The 17863-nt window shown below is 44.7% G+C and overlaps 2 protein-coding genes across 3 annotated transcripts in view; both read left to right on the top strand.

The window, feature by feature from the left end:
• cux1a (cut-like homeobox 1a) overlaps positions 1 to 14174 on the top strand; it is a 57481-nt gene extending 43307 nt beyond the window's left edge. Inside the window, exons 14-23 of one of the 2 annotated variants that reach the window (XM_085370857.1) lie at positions 166 to 262; positions 1568 to 2383; positions 3074 to 3157; positions 3630 to 3731; positions 3842 to 4389; positions 4482 to 4623; positions 5318 to 5605; positions 5708 to 5896; positions 7614 to 7878; positions 8273 to 14174. In XM_085370857.1, coding sequence (XP_085226983.1) covers positions 166 to 262; positions 1568 to 2383; positions 3074 to 3157; positions 3630 to 3731; positions 3842 to 4389; positions 4482 to 4623; positions 5318 to 5605; positions 5708 to 5896; positions 7614 to 7878; positions 8273 to 8780 — 3039 coding nt within the window. In that variant the 3' untranslated portion in view covers positions 8781 to 14174. The remainder of the gene's footprint in view (positions 1 to 165; positions 263 to 1567; positions 2384 to 3073; positions 3158 to 3629; positions 3732 to 3841; positions 4390 to 4481; positions 4624 to 5317; positions 5606 to 5707; positions 5897 to 7613; positions 7879 to 8272) is intronic. The other variant, XM_085370858.1, reaches the window with a different exon arrangement.
• cux1b (cut-like homeobox 1b) lies at positions 9663 to 17855 on the top strand. The gene is made up of 10 exons (XM_085370137.1): positions 9663 to 9729; positions 14445 to 14453; positions 14559 to 14762; positions 16516 to 16628; positions 16732 to 16848; positions 16986 to 17069; positions 17319 to 17375; positions 17463 to 17543; positions 17639 to 17703; positions 17807 to 17855. The coding sequence occupies exons 1-10, from the start codon at positions 9663 to 9665 to the stop codon at positions 17853 to 17855; spliced, it is 846 nt and encodes a 281-aa protein (XP_085226263.1).
• The last annotated feature ends 8 nt before the right edge of the window (positions 17856 to 17863 follow it).

Raw genomic sequence — 17863 nt, 5'->3', positions numbered from 1 at the left:
ACTAAGCAGCAGACTGTAGACTTGAGGTTGCAGCCACTAAGTTATTGACAAAGCAAAAATTGCACAACTAGATCAGTAAACATGACCATCTGAGAGGAGAGGCTGGAGAAAAGCTGTGTCAAAAGCTTTAATTTCCCCCTCTGTTTCTGATCTCCTTTCTGCCAGGACTCATCCAAACCCCTGGAGGTTCTGTTACTGGAGAGGAACCGAAGTCTTCAATCGGAGAGCGCCGCTTTGCGCATCGCCAACACCGAGCTCAGCGGTAAGTCTTATGTTGCTGTAAGGACCGGGTTCATCGACACCGGACAAACTGCTTTCACAAAACAAAAAAAAGAGAGAAGGTCAAGGGAGATTATGAGGCTTTAGCTGCAGTTCAAGTCATCAGGGAAGTGCATACAATCTTGTGTGCATATAGATGGTCTTTCTCTGAGAATACTTAACTCGTAATGTTTGCGGAATTATTTGCACCACAGCAGCCCACATGTACAGGTTCATTGGTCGAAAAAAAAAATAATGCAAAAGTCATGCAAAACTTTCTCATGGTTTGGAAATGTTGCTGGTGTAGTCCCGCTCTTCATGGAAGGGAGGAAAAGGCATCTTTGGTGTTTTGTAAATACCCCAGCAGGAGGTCAACCTGAACGGTAACGGAGCCGCATTACACAAGAACGAGGACAACGTGCAATGCCCCCGACATTAGGACTCTTGCCCTCTGCAACAGTGTTTATGGGTTTGAAATGTCATGGCTTTAGGCATGAATAGCTGAATAGCTTTGAATTGATTAACATTCACAGTGAGAGGAGCTTACTGTCTTACTCAATCATGTTAAGTCTCAATGGTTATGCATTAGAATAATATTTCTCCCAGCGATTATTATCAAGATGGGTTCTAGTAGTTACAAGACTGAGAAAATATATTTTTTGTCTGTATTTGTTCTGGTGAATAGAAAAATGTATTCAGTAGAACTCTCTAGGAGACAAGCAGCCGAGGGCCTTTGTTTTGAGTCAGCAGAGCTGTGCAGTCTGTCTTTTGGTGACATGCGTCTTTTTTCTGTTAAGCCAAACTAATTTCAGAAGTTTTTTTTATTTATTTATGTTTTTTCACCTGGATGTATTTTTCTGGACTAAAAACAATGTTACTACACCTACAATGGAATAAATCGGTGTGTAAGGACACTCTGCAGCAGCATGGAAGAGGACTTGGTGTATTGGCTATCTAAGGACATCATCTTGCTCTGTCCAGTTACTTCTGCTTTGCCTGCAGCAGAGAGAGAGGGAAAAAGAGACTGAGCCCTGGGCCAAGCTAATCTGCCTAAGTGGCACAGTGTCAATTGTTTTGTTTGTCCTTTTTTTTCCCTCCAGGCTGTGGCTTACAAGAAAGGTTGAAATCACAAATGCATGGGCACTTGCCTGGGGGGGTTGGCAAAAAAGGAAACAGAGTTCACTAATTTGAAAAAGACTTGATTAAGACAACTTTCAACGTTTGTTATTTTATTTTTTCTCTCTCGTTTTGGAACCCCTTTTTTGTTGACTCCCCCCATAATGCATGGTGTGTCTGACCTTTCTTGTAGGGTCAGCCGGGCGAAAAGGGACAGAAGAGTCCACAGCGAAGGAGGAGACCGCGCCAAGCGACCCCTCTTCCTCACCCCCTCCTCCCCCTCCCTCTCTTCCGTCCTCCTCACAGCGCCCCCTGTCTCGCACTCACACGGACCCTCTCAACACTGCCACCACCACCACCAGCAGCAGCAGCAACAGCAGTGAAACGCTCCCTTTCGCTCCTACGGGCATTGGACAGGACTTCTACTCCCCCGTCTTCCCTCTGGTGGGTGGTAAGATGGCTTTGAACTCCTTGATTCAGCGGCAGCTGCTCCAGACCTTCTACTCAAAAGCCTTGCAGGAGTCCTCTGGAATCCCCAGTGGGGCTCTACTGTTCACCCCCTTCACGCCAACCCTCAGCTCCATCCCTACCTCCACCCCTGGCTCAGGGTCTGCTGCCATCCCTCTAGCAGCCAGCAGCCCCCAGCCACCTCCAGCCAGCCCTGACATGGCTCCTGTTAACGGGAGCAGTACAGCTGGCAGCGCCCCCTCCCCATCACCAAGCCACTCTGATGCTAATACAGGAAGTGTTTTGGACGGGGAGGACATGGACACAGCGGAGATTGCTCGGCAAGTGAAAGAGCAGCTGATCAAGCACAACATTGGTCAGCGTGTGTTTGGTCATTATGTGCTGGGACTGTCCCAGGGATCAGTCAGCGAGATCTTGGCCAGACCAAAGCCGTGGAACAAGCTAACCATCAGGGGGAAGGAGCCGTTCCACAAGATGAGGCAGTTCCTCGCCGATGAGCAGAACATCCTCGCTCTGCGCAGCATCCAGGGACGGCAGAGAGGTGAGTCTGCGTTCCTGTATTGTTGTCTGTGCGTGGGGGAGTGTGTGTGTCTTGCATGTTGTGTGTATGTGTGTAAAGCCCTGCATAGAGCAACTGATTAGCTTGTCAATATGGACTAGCTTTTTTATTTTTCTTTCTCTTTCCTAACTCCCATTCTGTGCCCCACCTGTGTTTTTTGAATGAGCTCCTAGTCACGCACTGATCCCAAGAGCCTCTCCTAGCTATCGTGGTCAATACAGAAACCTTTCACACATCAATAGTATTGATCGGTGGGAACTAGGAGAAAGGCAGGGGTACTGTTAACTACGGGTAGATTCGATTAGCCTGGGCTTGCCTTTCTTAACGCATCAAGACATTGCTGATTGAAGTTGGTCTCAGAGGTACATAAAAAATATACCACAATTTGCCAGCGAGTCATAGATGGTCCATGTTGGTATTCCCATGTTTGATAGCTGCCACTAGGCCGTCTCTGTGGTGGCTTTATTATAACTTTTGGAGGTAGAAGTTGGAATCCTACTTGGGCCACAGATGGTTAAGATCAATGCATTTATGGTACTATATAATGTGCATTGGAAGGAACAGACACTTATTATGTTTGCAGAGCATTGTAAGGCACCATTTAGTCTAGCTGTAAAAGGAAAAAAACACACAAGTGCTGTAACATAGTGTGTGGTATATTGTTTTTAACAGAGGGCTCAGGCCAGCCCCAGCTTAGCAGAGTGTTTCAGGACGCTCCGAAGCGGAGAACCCTCTCCGATACAGCTTCACACACAGGTCTGTCCCCTTCACACACGGAGATTCTAGCACGTTCTGTCTGTGTGGCATGTTTGTGTTGGGATGTTTCTGTGTTGTGTGTGCCTATGTCGCCATATATTAATTGCGGGCAGGCATACAGATATAAATGTGCCTTGAAGGTAACCGCACAGTTTCAGTGACTTGCGTCAAAGGAAAAGCCAGCATGTGTATTTAGGGATTTTATTGGTAGTTGTTATTCTGCGGGGAGTACTTACTATACGAACCCTGCAGCACGTGTGCATGTGCAAGCTCTAAAGGGACCTGAGAAATTATGACAATCCCTCCAGTGTAGTTGCCTTGAAGCTCAGTGGTGGGAATGTTGTTCTTTGTGCTGTGCTATGGTGTAATTCTTCCATCAGCGTCTCCTCTTTATCTGTTCTGTTAGTATTCCCAGCGTTTTAATCTGACGAGGTATTCCGTCTCCTCCCATTCCCTCATCCTCTCTTTCCAGGTAACATCACCGCTCGTGTGCGCACCCCAGAGGCAGGTTCTGATGAAGCTATCAAGTCCATACTGGAGCAGGCCAAAAGAGAGCTGCAGGTGCAGAAAGCTGGTAAGTTGGAGTTATTTATTTAATTTTTTTCCCCCCCGTCTTCTCCGGGGCATTTAAGGTGCCCATGATGGCTGTGTCTGTAATGAAGGCCGTTTTTCTCCTCTCTGTAGACTTGTCTCATGCTCAGCCGTCCTATGCAGGACTGAAAGGGGGAGGTGGAATAGGAAGTGGAGGGGGGAGCGGATCAGACGAAGCCATCCGCTCCATCCTAGAACAAGCTCGCAGGGAGATGGAAGCCCAACAGGCCGCACTGGAGCCCATCCTTAAAGCATCATCTTCCTCTTCGTCATCAGTGTCACTATCACAGAGGGACATCCTGAGCTCATCTCTTACCGCCCCGCTTCCCCCTTACAACCCCCTGGCCCTTTCCCTCAAGAAACCTCCCAGCTCCCTCTTGTCCTCGCCCTCATCCCCGTCTCCAATTCTGGACTTTAGCTCCAGCGTGAAGAGAGAGGGCCGCAGCTCTTCGGGGGTCGATATGTCTGCTGATGGAGCTCTCAGGATGGGTCGGGGCTCAGAGGGACTGTCCCGCTCCGGAAGTGCCGGAGGAGCAGGTTACTGGAGAGAGCAGTGGTGGAGCAACATGCAGACGGATCCGCGAAGGACCATGTCCAGCCAGATAGGAGAAGAGAACCACAACCAGGAGGACTCTAAAGAGGTGAGGTTTAGGGGCAGTTCCAGAGTTTCATGGCTTTGCTTTGACTGTCCATTGGTTGCACGTCTGAAGTCTTCTCCCTCCGCGGGGTTTAGGGTATACTGACCGACAGTCTGTCTCGACACAAACCGTGGAACAAGTTGAACCAGAGGAGCAGAGAGGCGTACCTCCGCATGCAGCCTTGGCTCAACGGAGACCAGGGGCAAAACGCACACATCCAGCAAACTCAGAACCAAGGTAAACAAATCACATGCAAATACACACACCGACACACACCATATATTATGCTGGAACGCTACTCTGAAAGCCTGATTAGAGCTAGTGGCTAGTTGTTACTGTCACTCTGTCACTCACCCCACCCGCCCTCCTCCTCATCCCCCTCGTCCTTCTTGCTTCCATCCCACCCACCGTCTCCCCCCTCCTGCTCACTTCTCCTCCCACTATCCCCCTCCTCCCCCCACATCCCCAGTGCTGTGGCAGTGTCAGCCAGCAAGCTGCTGGTTTGTCATGTCATAGACAAGTTAGTGTTGCAGCGCCAGATGGCAGCTCTGCATGTGTGTGTCTGCGCGTATGTGTGCGTGTGCGTACATGCACGTGTGTGTCTCTTTTTCTCTCTGGGGGTGTAAACAGCAGCTAATGTACACTGACAGCTCCTCATGACTGCTCTCTTCCAGCCTGCTGAGCTGCACAGCGGCACTACACAGACAGAGACAGGGAGATGAAGGAATAGGAGGAGGAAGCCAAAAAGGCTTCAAACTGAAAACTTAAGCACCTTTGCTGTTTGTTCAACAGGGGTTAAATTAGTCGATGTAATTTGACTGAAGTCCCTCCTGAACCCAGCAGGGAGAGGAGATGAAACTAGTGTCGCCTCGCATAGTTACACGTCGCCTAACCTGTGCGAACTTTCTCATTCTGTGTCGTGCTCGAGCAGAGGGTACTCCCAAGACATCAGCAAGCTGCAGCCCCGCTCCAGAGTCCCCCCTCAGTTCAGCTGAAGAATCTGTCAATGGTCTCACTGGGGACCCACTTGCGTCACAGTCCTCCAGTCTCAAACCTCCGTCTGAGGATCCTTCAGGTGGGGAGTCTCAGCCGGGCACCCCGCTGCCTCTACCAGGTCACTCGGGTCTGAGCATCCAGGAGATGGTTGCAATGTCTCCTGAGCTTGATACCTATGCCATCACCAAGAAGGTTAAGGAGGTGCTAACCGATAATAACCTGGGTAAGACCTTTTTTTTTTGTTTGTTTTTTGCTCTTATGCTCAATTGTGGTGTTGTACTTTTCTGTGTAGTTTAACTGGTTCCATTTTCTTTCTCCAAACCAGGTCAGCGTCTGTTTGGGGAGACTATCCTGGGTCTGACTCAGGGTTCTGTCTCAGACCTGCTGGCCAGGCCTAAACCCTGGCACAAGCTGAGCCTGAAGGGCAGGGAGCCCTTTGTCCGCATGCAGCTCTGGCTCCAGGACCCACACAGCGTGGAGAAACTTATGGACATGAAACGCCTGGAGAAGAAAGGTGTGTGTGTGTGTGTGTGTGTGTGTGTGTAACAAAAAGCTCAATGAGTAGAAATAGATGCATACTCTATATACAGCACAGCATGCTGTCAGAAATAATAATCGAAAGGCTCAGAAAACCTTTCATGTTTTGTGCTTAAGCATGCATTTATTTGAGAAATATGCTCACAAAAAAACAAAGCAAAAAAACCACACACAAGCAGCAGCCTTTGAATTACACATGCACATCTGCACACAATATCCTTTGTGCAGGACAGCAGAGCATGTTGTGCAGATCACAGTCATCTTGGTGTGATGTCAGTACCAATCAGGACTGCAGACATCACGTACTGTATTCAATGTGACAGCTAGGCGACTGCCGGGGGCCTGCTTACTCACAGTCATCAGCACTACTCTTCATCATCGTCATCAACATAATAATCATCAGTGTCTATAAGCTCGTATTTTTATCATTTATTAGCCCATTGCCCGCTCCATCACTCCATCATCCTGCACTCTTTTCTGTCAGGAGGATACGTTTAGGAATCAAAAACCCCCAATAGGCCTGCTTCATAACCCTCCCCCTCCTCCCTCGCTGCCTCACAGTGACCCCGCACTGCCCACTTGAAGCAAACAGGGTATGGATATTTGAACCTGCCAGTGGGCACAGCCGTCTAGGATCAGCTTACCCTGCTGATATCACAAACTACGCACAAGGGCGAAAAACACAACTGACCTTACGCCTGTGTGGTCGGGGGGTTGGACTGGTGGGGTTGCACTACATTCAGCTTCATGTTAGATTATTGACCAAGAGTAATGCATCCAAATAGCAATGGGCAATAGTTCTGGCTACCAGCAGAGCCCAGAGGAAAGACATGGACCTAGTCCAAAGTTACCACATTTGACCTCTCACCCTTGTGGTGCAAGCCTGCGAGGCGGCGCACAACTTTGAGAGCGCTCTAACCTTGCTCTGAGGGGCTTTTCCCTGCAACACTAATGTATCTGGCAGCATGTATTGGGGTTGGGAAAATGTCAACCTCATACGAAGCTGCCATGAGCTGTTCATTTTCAGTTGCTGGCGCCCCAAGTGAACGGTGCTGCTTGTTTGCTGTAAAATGGAAGAGATGCATTCATTGTTACAACTGGTGAGAAAGACGAGAGCACCACCTAGTGGCTGATTGGGAGGCTGGCGGCATTAGTTGTCAGACCTGTTACGCTGTATGAAAACGGAGCAGCTTTATTACTCCAAGTCTTTGTCATCATCTTGCTAATCTGCATTGAGCTTGGCTCAACTGCAGCTGATTCAGAGCTCAGTAATAGGGGTTATTGCCGAGAAGAGAGACTCCATCTCCTGCCTCAGGGCTTTTGATGGAAACACGATTACACATTAACAGCGGAAATTCAAAGGCAATCAGTGTTTTCTTATTGAATGGCAAACCTTGCTGACAAATCTTTTACCTGTTTATGTTCCAGCTGAAGTCCCACATCTCTGCTGCTCTGCTGTCTTTATATGTTAATGCAGCACATTTTATATAACTGCTTAAATGTCATGTGGTACAGCTATTTATGCATTTTTAAATGTAATCCTTCACTTGTATTGAAATGTCTCTGTTATGCACTGTAGTTTGCATCTGTGGTTTTTACTGGTGTTGCCAGCTTTATCATTGAAACTCCCCATTCATTTGTAGATTTATTAATGTATTCACTGGATGACCCATTTCTCCCTCTTTCCCATCCAGCATACATGAAGAGGCGGCTGAGCTCCTTGAGTGATGGCCATTCTGTGGACGGAGGCTTGGTGGGGTCAGAGTACATGCAGGGCTCCCAGAGCCCAGGGCAGCAGCAGCTGAAGAAGCCCAGGGTGGTGCTGGGCCCTGAGGAGAAGGAGGCTCTGAAAAGGGCTTATCAGCAGAAGCCCTACCCCTCCCCCAAAACCATTGAGGAGCTGGCCTCCCAGCTCAACCTAAAGACCAGTACTGTTATCAACTGGTTCCATAACTACAGGTCAGCATTTAGGAGAAAAAAAGATGGACTCCTGCTAAATTCTTTCTGTTGTTCTGCATTTATTAGCTGCTCTCTGATGGATTAAATATAGTTTACCTGAAGTTAATACGATAAGGATCTCATGTCTTTGTGAATAGTACCTCTGTTCAAATTCCTTGTTTTATTGAAATACATTAGTGGGTTCGTCTTGACTTTATCTGCGGATAAATGAATTGTCTAAATCTTTGTGTACGACTCTGCCAGATCACATTGTGTTTTTGTTGCACTGTTAGTCCAAATGCGTAAGCTGTTCCCTGTTCATCGAAAATATTTTGACATTAGTAGAGTGTATTGTATTCCACAAATTGAATTTCAGGATTTAATTAGCGTGACTGAACTCATGTTTCCCTCTTAGGTCACGTATTCGGCGAGAGCTCTTCATAGAGGAGATCCAGGCAGCTGGAGGGGTAGGGCCTGGCAGCGAAGCGGGATCGCCTTCCCTCCGTGGGTCCAAATCAGGAGAAGGGGACAGCTGCGATGGGACGGAATCTGAGGGCACAGTGGAGACACGCCAATCTCTGGGCATTGGCTTGGAGGATCACAGAGGAGCATGCAAAGACCACGACATGGAGGCTGAGTCTGAGGCAGGGGGCTCTAATAATTCCCCTGCCCAGTTAGACTGCACCGCCACAGGCTTGGCCGGGCCGGGCTCCAGCGGTGGACAGGGTGGACTGGGGCTTTTCAGCCTCACAGAGGCATCCTCCAGTAGCTCTGCCTCTAGTACTAACATCCCAGCCTCTGGCCCTGCCAGGAACCCCAGGGACAACAATCTGCGCAAGAAGAAAGCAGCCAATCTCAATAACATCATCCACAGGCTGGAGAAGGCTGCCAGCAAAGAGGATCCCTCAGAGTGGGAGTTCTAGCTCCCCCTGATCATCCTTCATCCTTCTCGTCTCATAACCTCACGACCTCTAACCTTGGACCCCTCCTGCTCTGTTCCAGTTGGAGAGTGGACACAGCCAAAGTCAAGCTCAGCAGCCATTTTTATTACGTAGAAGCTTTCCAAAAAGAGGAAAGAAACAAAGAGTGGTTGGCAAAACCCTTAAAAAGAAGATTTACTGAATACGTAGAAGAACAAAATAAGAGAACTTAATTGTTTCTCCTGGTTTTTTTTGTTTGTTTTTGTTTTTAAAAACTGCGTTTTGTTTTTGTACTGAGAAAAGCACTTAGCCGTCCTGCTGGCCTCTGGCCCTGCTGTACCTCCCCCTATCACCAGCCACTGGTGCACCAGACTGGTTAGTCCTGAGCTGGGGTCTGACCCACAGCTGGGGTTGAAACCTGGACTCAGTAACACAGGCAAGGCCTGACACAGCAGCTGTCACAGTGATAGACACTGATAGATGATAGATAGAGACAGGAACTCTCTTACAAGAACTCTCACTTTCTTAAAGGAGATTTTTTTCCGCTCTTCTTCTCACCTCCCAAGTGTCCACAAACCTCCCCTCACTCAGTGAGATGCCTCATTTTTCACACTGTAGAGTGACTGTTACAAACCCTTTGCCTTTTTCACTCACTGCGTGCGTGTGCGTGTGTTTGTATGTTAGGGGTTGTGTCAGTGTGCACCTGTGTGTGTGTGCGAGAGTGTATACACACCCAGAAAAAAGAGGAAAAAAAAGAAATGGTGTATATGTGTATTCTCTTCTCAATGGCAGCATGTTTTCATTTTTTTAATCTCACTCCTACACTCTTAAGAGGGTAGTTGAAGGCCTGCTGGCTGAGCTGCCATGGTTACTGGTGTAAGAACGATGAACTTTGACCTGTTGTGTCCCATATCCTATCCTGCTGACAGCCATGTGATGGCCAGAAGGATGTGTAATTCCTCACAAAATACACACACTCATCTGAAGAGGAAGGAAGGAAAGAAGGACCCCTCTTTTTGCCTCCTTAAACCCTTCTTTTTAGGATGAAGGATGATCTGTTTTTTCTTTGTTTTGTTTTTAAATATTGCAATTTGGTTGCCAATAAGAGATTGCACAGTCTATTGACTCTAAAGAGTACAAAAATAGGGAATTTTAGGAAACATTTTTAATTAGTACAAAATAAGAACAGAAAAGACAAGAATAACAAGTTACTGTTTAAAAAAAGAAAGAAAGAAACAACAACCTTAGAATGGAATAATGTTGCATTGTTGACATACAATGAATTCACGTAGTACTGTAGCTGTCTGACATGGTGATACTATACGTGTCTCTCGTTGTTTTTGGTTGTGCACGTCACAACTTTGCCCAGCACTGGACCTGCTGGGTGGGTGTGTTTGTGTGTGTGTGCGCGTGTGTGCGTGTATGTCCGCACCACCGACAAAATTTTCTCTGTTCACAAACACACATCTTTTTATAGGCCAAATCAGGAAGAGTGTGTGTACGTGTGTGTCTGTGTGCATTTGTTATTTGCCTGCATGTAAGTCAGGGTTGAGGTCAGTTCACTCAGAATTGGACCGATCGATCGATCGATTTGTCAATAATGAAATTCTTGATGGAAAATGGGTATTTTTTTTTTTTTTTTTAAGCAAATGAATTGCAGCGTGCAGAAACTTCTGCTGGTGAATTCGCCCCAACCCTGGTGTGAGTAGTTACCACTCTCCTCCAGTCTCTCCTGTATCCAGGGATGTAAGTCTTTTTTGCATTGAATTCTACTGTATACACTACAAATTATAAGGCATATCACCTCCTCCCTGTCCCACACAAGCCCTCAGTGCCTGTCAGCCCACTGCCTCCCCTTTGTTTGTGTGTTTGTGTGCGTGCGTGAGAGTTTGCGTGGATGCATGTGCACGCACGCCTGTCGTCAATACATGCGTGTGCACAAAGCGTGCGTGAGACTCGAGTGTTCAGTGTTTCCGATGAGTGGGGTCATATTTCGTATCTTGCACACACTACTAGTGCACAACTGACACCCTTCTTTAAGCTGTTTGATGCGTTACCATTACATTAATCTTCTCACAAAGTAGTGTAATACTATGATTTACTGTAGCTTGGTTTTATTGCTATTTTGCATTTATAGTTTGGTTTTTATTCCGCTTATTTATAGGTGCTGTATTTTTCATTTAATGTCTTATCATTTGAGTTGTCTATTTTTTAAGGGATTATACTGTTCCTGAGGGCAAGTAACATTTTTATTAGACGTATAGACTGCCGGCAGTATTGGTTAATATTTACAAAGATGTACTAGTTCTCATTTGTTTGTATATTCATGAATCCTAAAGTTTAGTGTCATTTCAATAGCTTTTGAAAGATGTGTTTTGCTACAGTTCATGCTCCCGTAAGCATAAAAAGCTCTTACCACAACTGTTATGCTCACACACACACAAAAAGAAACTGCTAGCTAGAGAATCAAAGGACATATCAAGATCAGTGAATATATGATTGCATATCTGTTTTCCTGTTTTCTATCCTTCAATAATATTTGTTTGTTTGTTTGTTTTGTCCTTCCTTTTTTTTCTTTTCCTGGGCAAGCCCAACACTACTGCTCGGCAGGGCACGCAGCTTTCTTTAGATGTAGACCTTGCCCACTCATTAATCACATTAACTTAATTAACTGGTCCAAATTATACACTTTGTCAAATAGGTCAAGTGAAATTACCTAAACATACGAACGCATGTTAACTTGAAAGAGGTCATATCTGCCAAATTGAGATTAGAGAAGTGTACCAGCTAGCAGGTGTGCTACGCCAGATCGAGCAGAGATAGCCAGCCTATGATTATGCAGAATTTCTATTGCAGTTAGTAACGAAGCACTTATTAGGATCTTTGTAAGACTTACCAGGACAGGGTCTGTAAACACTACAACAAGAGTACGATCCCGGGATCCTGGGAAGTGTATGCCTTTAAAAAAAAACAAAAAAAAAAAAAAAAAGTGGTTGTAAACCAAGCACAGATGCTTATCCACATTGTAACACTAAAAACAACAACAAAAAAGAATCATAAGATAGCTGTACCCATGTTTTCTATGTGATTAAACTGAGTTTCTGTCCAGCCAACCCTTATTTCAAACTACAGATGACTGTGTGACAGGCGGGCCGTCGTCCTGTGCAGGTGTAGATATCATGAGTATCAAACGTGTTGTTTTCTATTCACAAATCCCAACGTTTTTTTTATAGCCTCCCACTTTCCCCTCAGCGTATACTCGAGATAAGGCGGCAGCCCGTCAAAAGTTTAAATCGGACTTTCCAAAGCGTCTGTTAGTTGTTAAAAAATAATCGCCCAAACGTCGGCTCTCCCTGCCGTCGACTGATGTGAGACATCTGTCCCCTGCTGCGCGCTGAATAGTGATACTGCCTTCTGTTGGGACCGCTTGGACTGGACAGCCACAGTGTGTTTGTTTTATGGTGATGAATAGCTACTGTAAAGTATGAGCACTTAACCCATCAGTAATTATTTTCTTTTTTTTTTTGTAATAGCCTGATCCATCCGCTCACCCGAACCGTGTGAGATCATCAGATTTGTGCCTTTAACTGCCAAGCAGGGCACCAAACTAGTGATGTCATTAGATGTAGAGGATTCCCCCCGATTCGTTCGCGATGCATCTCGCGTCCTGACCTGAAATTTGTTTCTCACGGTACTTTAAACTCGACTTCCATCAGCTCTCCGGAGAGGGTTTTATTTACAAACTAATTTGTTTGTTTGTTTGTTTATTTTTTCCCCACAATGCATTACTTACGTTGTATATAAACTGACTAGCAGCGAAAAAGGCCAGAGCATTGAATGAAGGAGGAAGCATGCAGAAATGGCATACACTGTAATAACACTGAATTTATTCATAGGGCATTTTTTGTATTTTTCTGTTTGTGTCAGGTTTGCTGTGACATTGATAAACGGCACTACAGGTATTGATAATGACACGTGCCAATTCTGATGGTTATTTGGAGGAAAAAAAAGAGAGAGACGTGTAAATACGGTCGATGGAGTAGCTATTGATTCACTATTGTCACGGTATGCTTTTGTTTTGAAGGCAGGAGGAGAGAAGGGACGATTCAGGACTTTTCCATGATCCACAGATATTTTTCTACAAATTTAAATCAGATGATTCTATACACTGTTGAATAACATTGTAAAGGTGTAACAGATGCTGTATATCATATCATGTTTTCTGAAGTCGTAAAGCTTTACTGTATGATCTGTTGAAGTAGTGGTTGTTCATTTGACATGTTTTTAGTTGTAATGGAAGCCCGAACAGCAGCACTGGTCACCATATTCAGGAGAAAAAAAGAAGAAAAAAAAATAAGAGAGAGAGAGAGAGAGACCTCAGATGTTTTTTGTAATACTTTTAAAATATATCTTATGAAGTGGGTTTTTGTAAGGAAACACTTTCTGAATCAGCGGTGCTGTATGCATAGCACACTCAGTAATACATACACACATAATACAGCACAATACACTCATGTTTTAAACCCTCCCCCCCTCCCTTAACCCCCTTTTAACTTTACTCACATGGCTTTTGTTATTGTTTTAAGTCTTAAAATCATTTCCCCGTCGTCTTTCACGCTTAAGCCTCGGAGATCGGCTCCGGGATAAAAAACATTTCATTCAGTACAAGACTTAAGATTTAAACAAACAAAAAAAAAAAAAAAAAAAAAAAAAAAGAGGAAGCAAAAAGCCAAATAGTGACGTTAGTTATCCTCTTCTGTTGGAAAAAGGTCGCTGACTTTTTAAAATGTTGCATTTTTTTTTTTTTTTTTTTTACCCCTGTACATTGCTAGTGTCGTCGCTTCAGTTCACCCATAGCTTAAACCACAGTGTAGTCTGACAACCAAAATGACCTGGGGAGATCTTCACCCACCCACCCCCAACCTCCTCCCCATCTACCCCCACCCTAACCTCTTCCCTCCCCTTTTGGAAAGCTTTAAGATGCTTGTTGAGGCTTTAGCAAGTTCAGAGTATTGTTCTTTTTTTTTTCTTTGATTTTTTTTTTCCCTCCCCCCAACATGTCATCAACAACGTGAAAGTAATAATTCTCATCACTTTCTCCCAATGCTTATTTTTTTAATGAGTGTGTGCGTGCGCGTACGTGTGTGTTGTAGTACAAAAGGATGCATGACTGTAAAGGGATGGTCAAGATGTTTTTTGAAAGTCGTTTCCTCCCCCCTCTCTCCTTCCCCGTCCCTCTCCGCACTTCCGTCACTCCTGAGATGCTTTTTAACTCCTTCACGGTCTCCCTCCCTTTGGTTTGTTTTTCCTCATGTATCATTGTTTCTTTATCTTTCTATTTACTAAACGTATCATGTTGTTTGTTCTCAGCACTGTAAAACAGTCCCTTCTACAACATTGAAAAGCAATATCACTGTATGAAATGTTCACAATGTATTTGTTATGATTGACATTTGATTCATCATCATTATTATTCACATGCACCCTAGGTGTGATAATTGAAGTAAATCTCTTTTATACAAATACTAAAAGTGTGCTGTGGCTGTTTTTCTGTTCCGCGTTCACTCTGTAAAAGAAGTATTCTCAGAGAAAGAGATCAGTTGAGCTTGTTAGAAACAAAGAAAAGGGCTTTCACAGATGTTTTGGACTGCTTCTGCCTTTTATCAGCAGCTACAGGTGAGTTATGTTGGGTTATGTTTTATTATAAATTTTTTTTTTAAAGTCTACAGTTGGGAAGTTTTTTGAATCAGAGATGGTCTTAAAGTTGTTGTCTGTCTTCAGGACGTTACTCTGAGCTGCAGGTGGAGTTTGCAGCCGCGGTGCGTACCAGCGCCGAGCAGAAGGAGCTGATCCTGAAGCTGGAGCACGACCTGAGCACCGTCCAAGCCATGTCCTCCCTGCCGCGCCCCGATGCAGACGGGTCAGAGGTCAGCAACATGGGCAACATCCCCGAGCCGATCAAAGAGGCCTCTGCGACCTTTATCGGTAGGTCGCCGGGATGAAATGGAAAGTTGATGATGTTTGATCATGATGTGTTTGTTTGTTATTTGGATTCCTCACATGTCATCCCAAAACGAAACGCCACCTTTAGCCATAAAGTGGCCCCGCAGTTTAATTTATGATCAAAGTGGTGACAATATCAAACTGTTTAGAAATCGTTGGAAAGGACAAAGGATTTAAAAAACTAAAAAAAAATATTAATTTGCAATAAAAAAATATTGCAAATGTTTTGTGCAGAAATGCTCAAAATAAAGAGTCACTGTGAAACAACTTTACCATTTACCATAAAATCAAAAAACCACATTTATTAGACCATTAAAACCCCCAATAAATATAGAGATTGTAGAAATGGTCAGAAACTAAAAATGAGATGACTTATTTGGCAAACAACAGACTGAATTCATGGTTTTATACCCAAATAGGACTTTTCTGAGAAATAAGCAAATAAATGACTGCATCTAAGTTAAATTATGATAATAATAATGATAATATGTGGTTTACTGTTTGTTTGTTTGTTTTTTCATCTTTTTTGTAAAACTAATTTGAAAATTGAAATGATTGGAAATAAAATTAAATTTATGGAGGAAAAAAAACCTGTTTTAGCATTAAAAATATTATTTTGATTAACCATAAAAAAACATGAAACATAAAACAAGATTTTGGTCATTACAGTACAGTTAATATAAGGCAGCAGTGGCATAAACCTTACAGTGGATGGTGGTCTAATAATGTAATTTGTATATTTCCAGGGTTATTTGCAGCCAAGGACCTTTTCATAATCCTCACAACACCTGTGTAATAAAACTGTAATAAGCTGTAGTAGAAGGCGGCTGACATGCACGCTACAAAACACTTATATTTCACAACGTCACATAAATGTATAGTTGAGTCCTTAAAAGTCAAATAGAAAGCTGCGCACATTTTTCATGCGTGTGAATGAGCCGCCTCTCAACAGCTTTCTGCCTGAAAACGCAGCTCACGGTAGACGAGATGTGGAAGTGCATAAAAATTACAGCCACCCGAGAAAAAAAACAACAACACTTAATGTTTCCTGTTTGCATATTTCGCAGCCAGCAGGCACTTTCGCCTTTTTATGACACCTTACATTTATTTTTCAAACACATTTTAATGCTAATGTTACCTCTGCTTTCATTAACGCACAGATAAAGCAAAGGATGGAGAGATAATATTCAATGTTCAGTGTTATTGGAGTCAATTATCACATTTCAAAACCATGAGCAGAGCGGAGAAAAAGGGAAGAAGACTCCAAATTAAGAAAAGAGTCGTTACAGATCACTGATGGTAAATCTGCATTCACATGCCTGTTGGCACTGGCTCATCTGTTGCCTTAAATTTCTATTCTACGTGTCAAAAAATGACAAATTATTAGTTTAATGTTTTTCCCTTCTAAGCCTACCGCTGGCACGCCTCGTAAACCGAATTATTCACCCAGCTTTGATACTGAAGTTTGTCTTTAGCACAGCTTCTCTAATTGAAGTCAGATAAATGTGCTGAAGGATGCTCCGCAGGGGGTTTGTCTGTTTTTTGGATTCTCACCTGATTAGAGGCGTTCGAGTGCTTTTCTTTCGTGTGTCAGTTAAAACCTGAGGGTCTGGTGAGTTGAGCGCTGTCTATCTTAATAATCAAATAAACCTCGCTCGCCTCTGTCTGATCTGAAACGTTAGCCATGCAAATAGAGGAAAAGATTCCCGGCATGTAAGTGCTGCTTTATCTGCAGGTTCAGGTGTGAGCGCCCAGCCTGAGCTTCCTCAGGGCCAGATGGACTCGCTGCTCTCCATCATCTCCAGCCAAAGGGAGAGGTTCCGCTCTCGCAACCAGGAGCTGGAAGCTGTGAGTCACACACACATATGCACGCGCACACACACGTATATTCATGTGTCTCTTTCGCTGGAGGGCTAATTCCTCTTCCCTTTGTTCCCTCTGATGCCTGTAGGAGAGTCGCTCCATGCAGCAGACCATGCAGGCCCTGCAGAATGAACTGGACAGCCTTAGAGCGGACAACATCAAACTCTATGAGAAAATCAAATTTCTGCAGAGCTACCCAGGCAGAGTATGTCTGAGAGATTCTTTCTGATGTCCAGTTTGGTTTGCTGGCACAAAATAAACCCAGTTTGGGTGTTTCAGTGGCTGATGAATGCTTAATTTGGATCGGTCTCCCCTCCCTCTTGTGTTTCCTCCCTGCTGCAGGCTGGAGGCAGCGACGACACCGTGATGCGTTACTCCTCCCAGTACGAGGAAAGACTGGATCCGTTTGCTTCCTTCAGCAAGAGGGTGAAAGTCACACACTTGAGATCAAATAAAAATGTTAAACGCTGTCATTTCTTAGAGGAGTTTCTGTGTTTTATGAGATAGTGATAATAAATAATGACTAAATGCAGAGTGATGTCTAAACAGGTGAAGAAGAACATGGATTAATATTCCACAAACAGTTGTTTTATCATAAAATAAATCAACTCTAGATTTTATATTCACACGTGCTGCCGGGAGATGTCGTCATAGTTCTGTGCGGTGTGTTTTCAGGAGCGTCAGCGCCGATACCTCAGCCTCAGCCCCTGGGATAAAGCAACTCTGGGCCTGGTAAGAATCTGAATCAAACATCAGACGCGTCTTCTGTGTGTCCGTGTGAACTTCTCATCTCACTCTCCGGTTGTTTGCGTCTCTCAGGGACGTGTGATTCTCTCCAACAAGATGGCCAGGACCATTGCTTTCTTCTACACTCTGTTCCTGCACTGTTTGGTCTTCTTGGTAGGTTTGCTTTCAGTACCGCGTGGCCTCCTCCGGTAGGTACATCTGCAGCTTCAGAGGAACAGGACTCACCTGTCACCTGTGATTATTTTCAGGTGCTGTATAAGACCGCTTGGAGCGAGAGCATTGGCAGAGACTGCTCAGCTTTCTGTGCGAAAAAGTGAGTGTGCCTCCTGCAGCGGACTCAGAAGCTCGTCACATAATGCAGCAGATAAATGCGATGTTTTATTTGACCCTTACGAGTGCTTCGCTGTTTGTCTCAGGTACGCTGACCACATCCACCGTTTCCATGAGAACGACCCAAACCTTTAAGCCGACCC

The sequence above is a fragment of the Diplotaxodon limnothrissa genome, linkage group LG14 (assembly GCF_057381915.1).
Source record: "Diplotaxodon limnothrissa isolate DT_005_m linkage group LG14, D_limnothrissa_male_GT1.1, whole genome shotgun sequence".
Classification (NCBI taxonomy): Eukaryota; Metazoa; Chordata; class Actinopteri; order Cichliformes; family Cichlidae; genus Diplotaxodon; species Diplotaxodon limnothrissa.
This window is presented reverse-complemented; position numbering and strand designations above follow the sequence as displayed.

Bases quoted from the DNA above. Each gene is read 5' to 3' on its own strand.
- cux1b (XM_085370137.1), top strand. From the start codon at position 9,663: ATGAACTTTGACCTGTTGTGTCCCATATCCTATCCTGCTGACAGCCAT. The intron at 16,849-16,985 runs GTATGTCTGAGA...TCCCTGCTGCAG, and splicing joins TGCAGAGCTACCCAGGCAGA to GCTGGAGGCAGCGACGACAC. The intron at 17,376-17,462 runs GTAAGAATCTGA...TGCGTCTCTCAG, and splicing joins ATAAAGCAACTCTGGGCCTG to GGACGTGTGATTCTCTCCAA.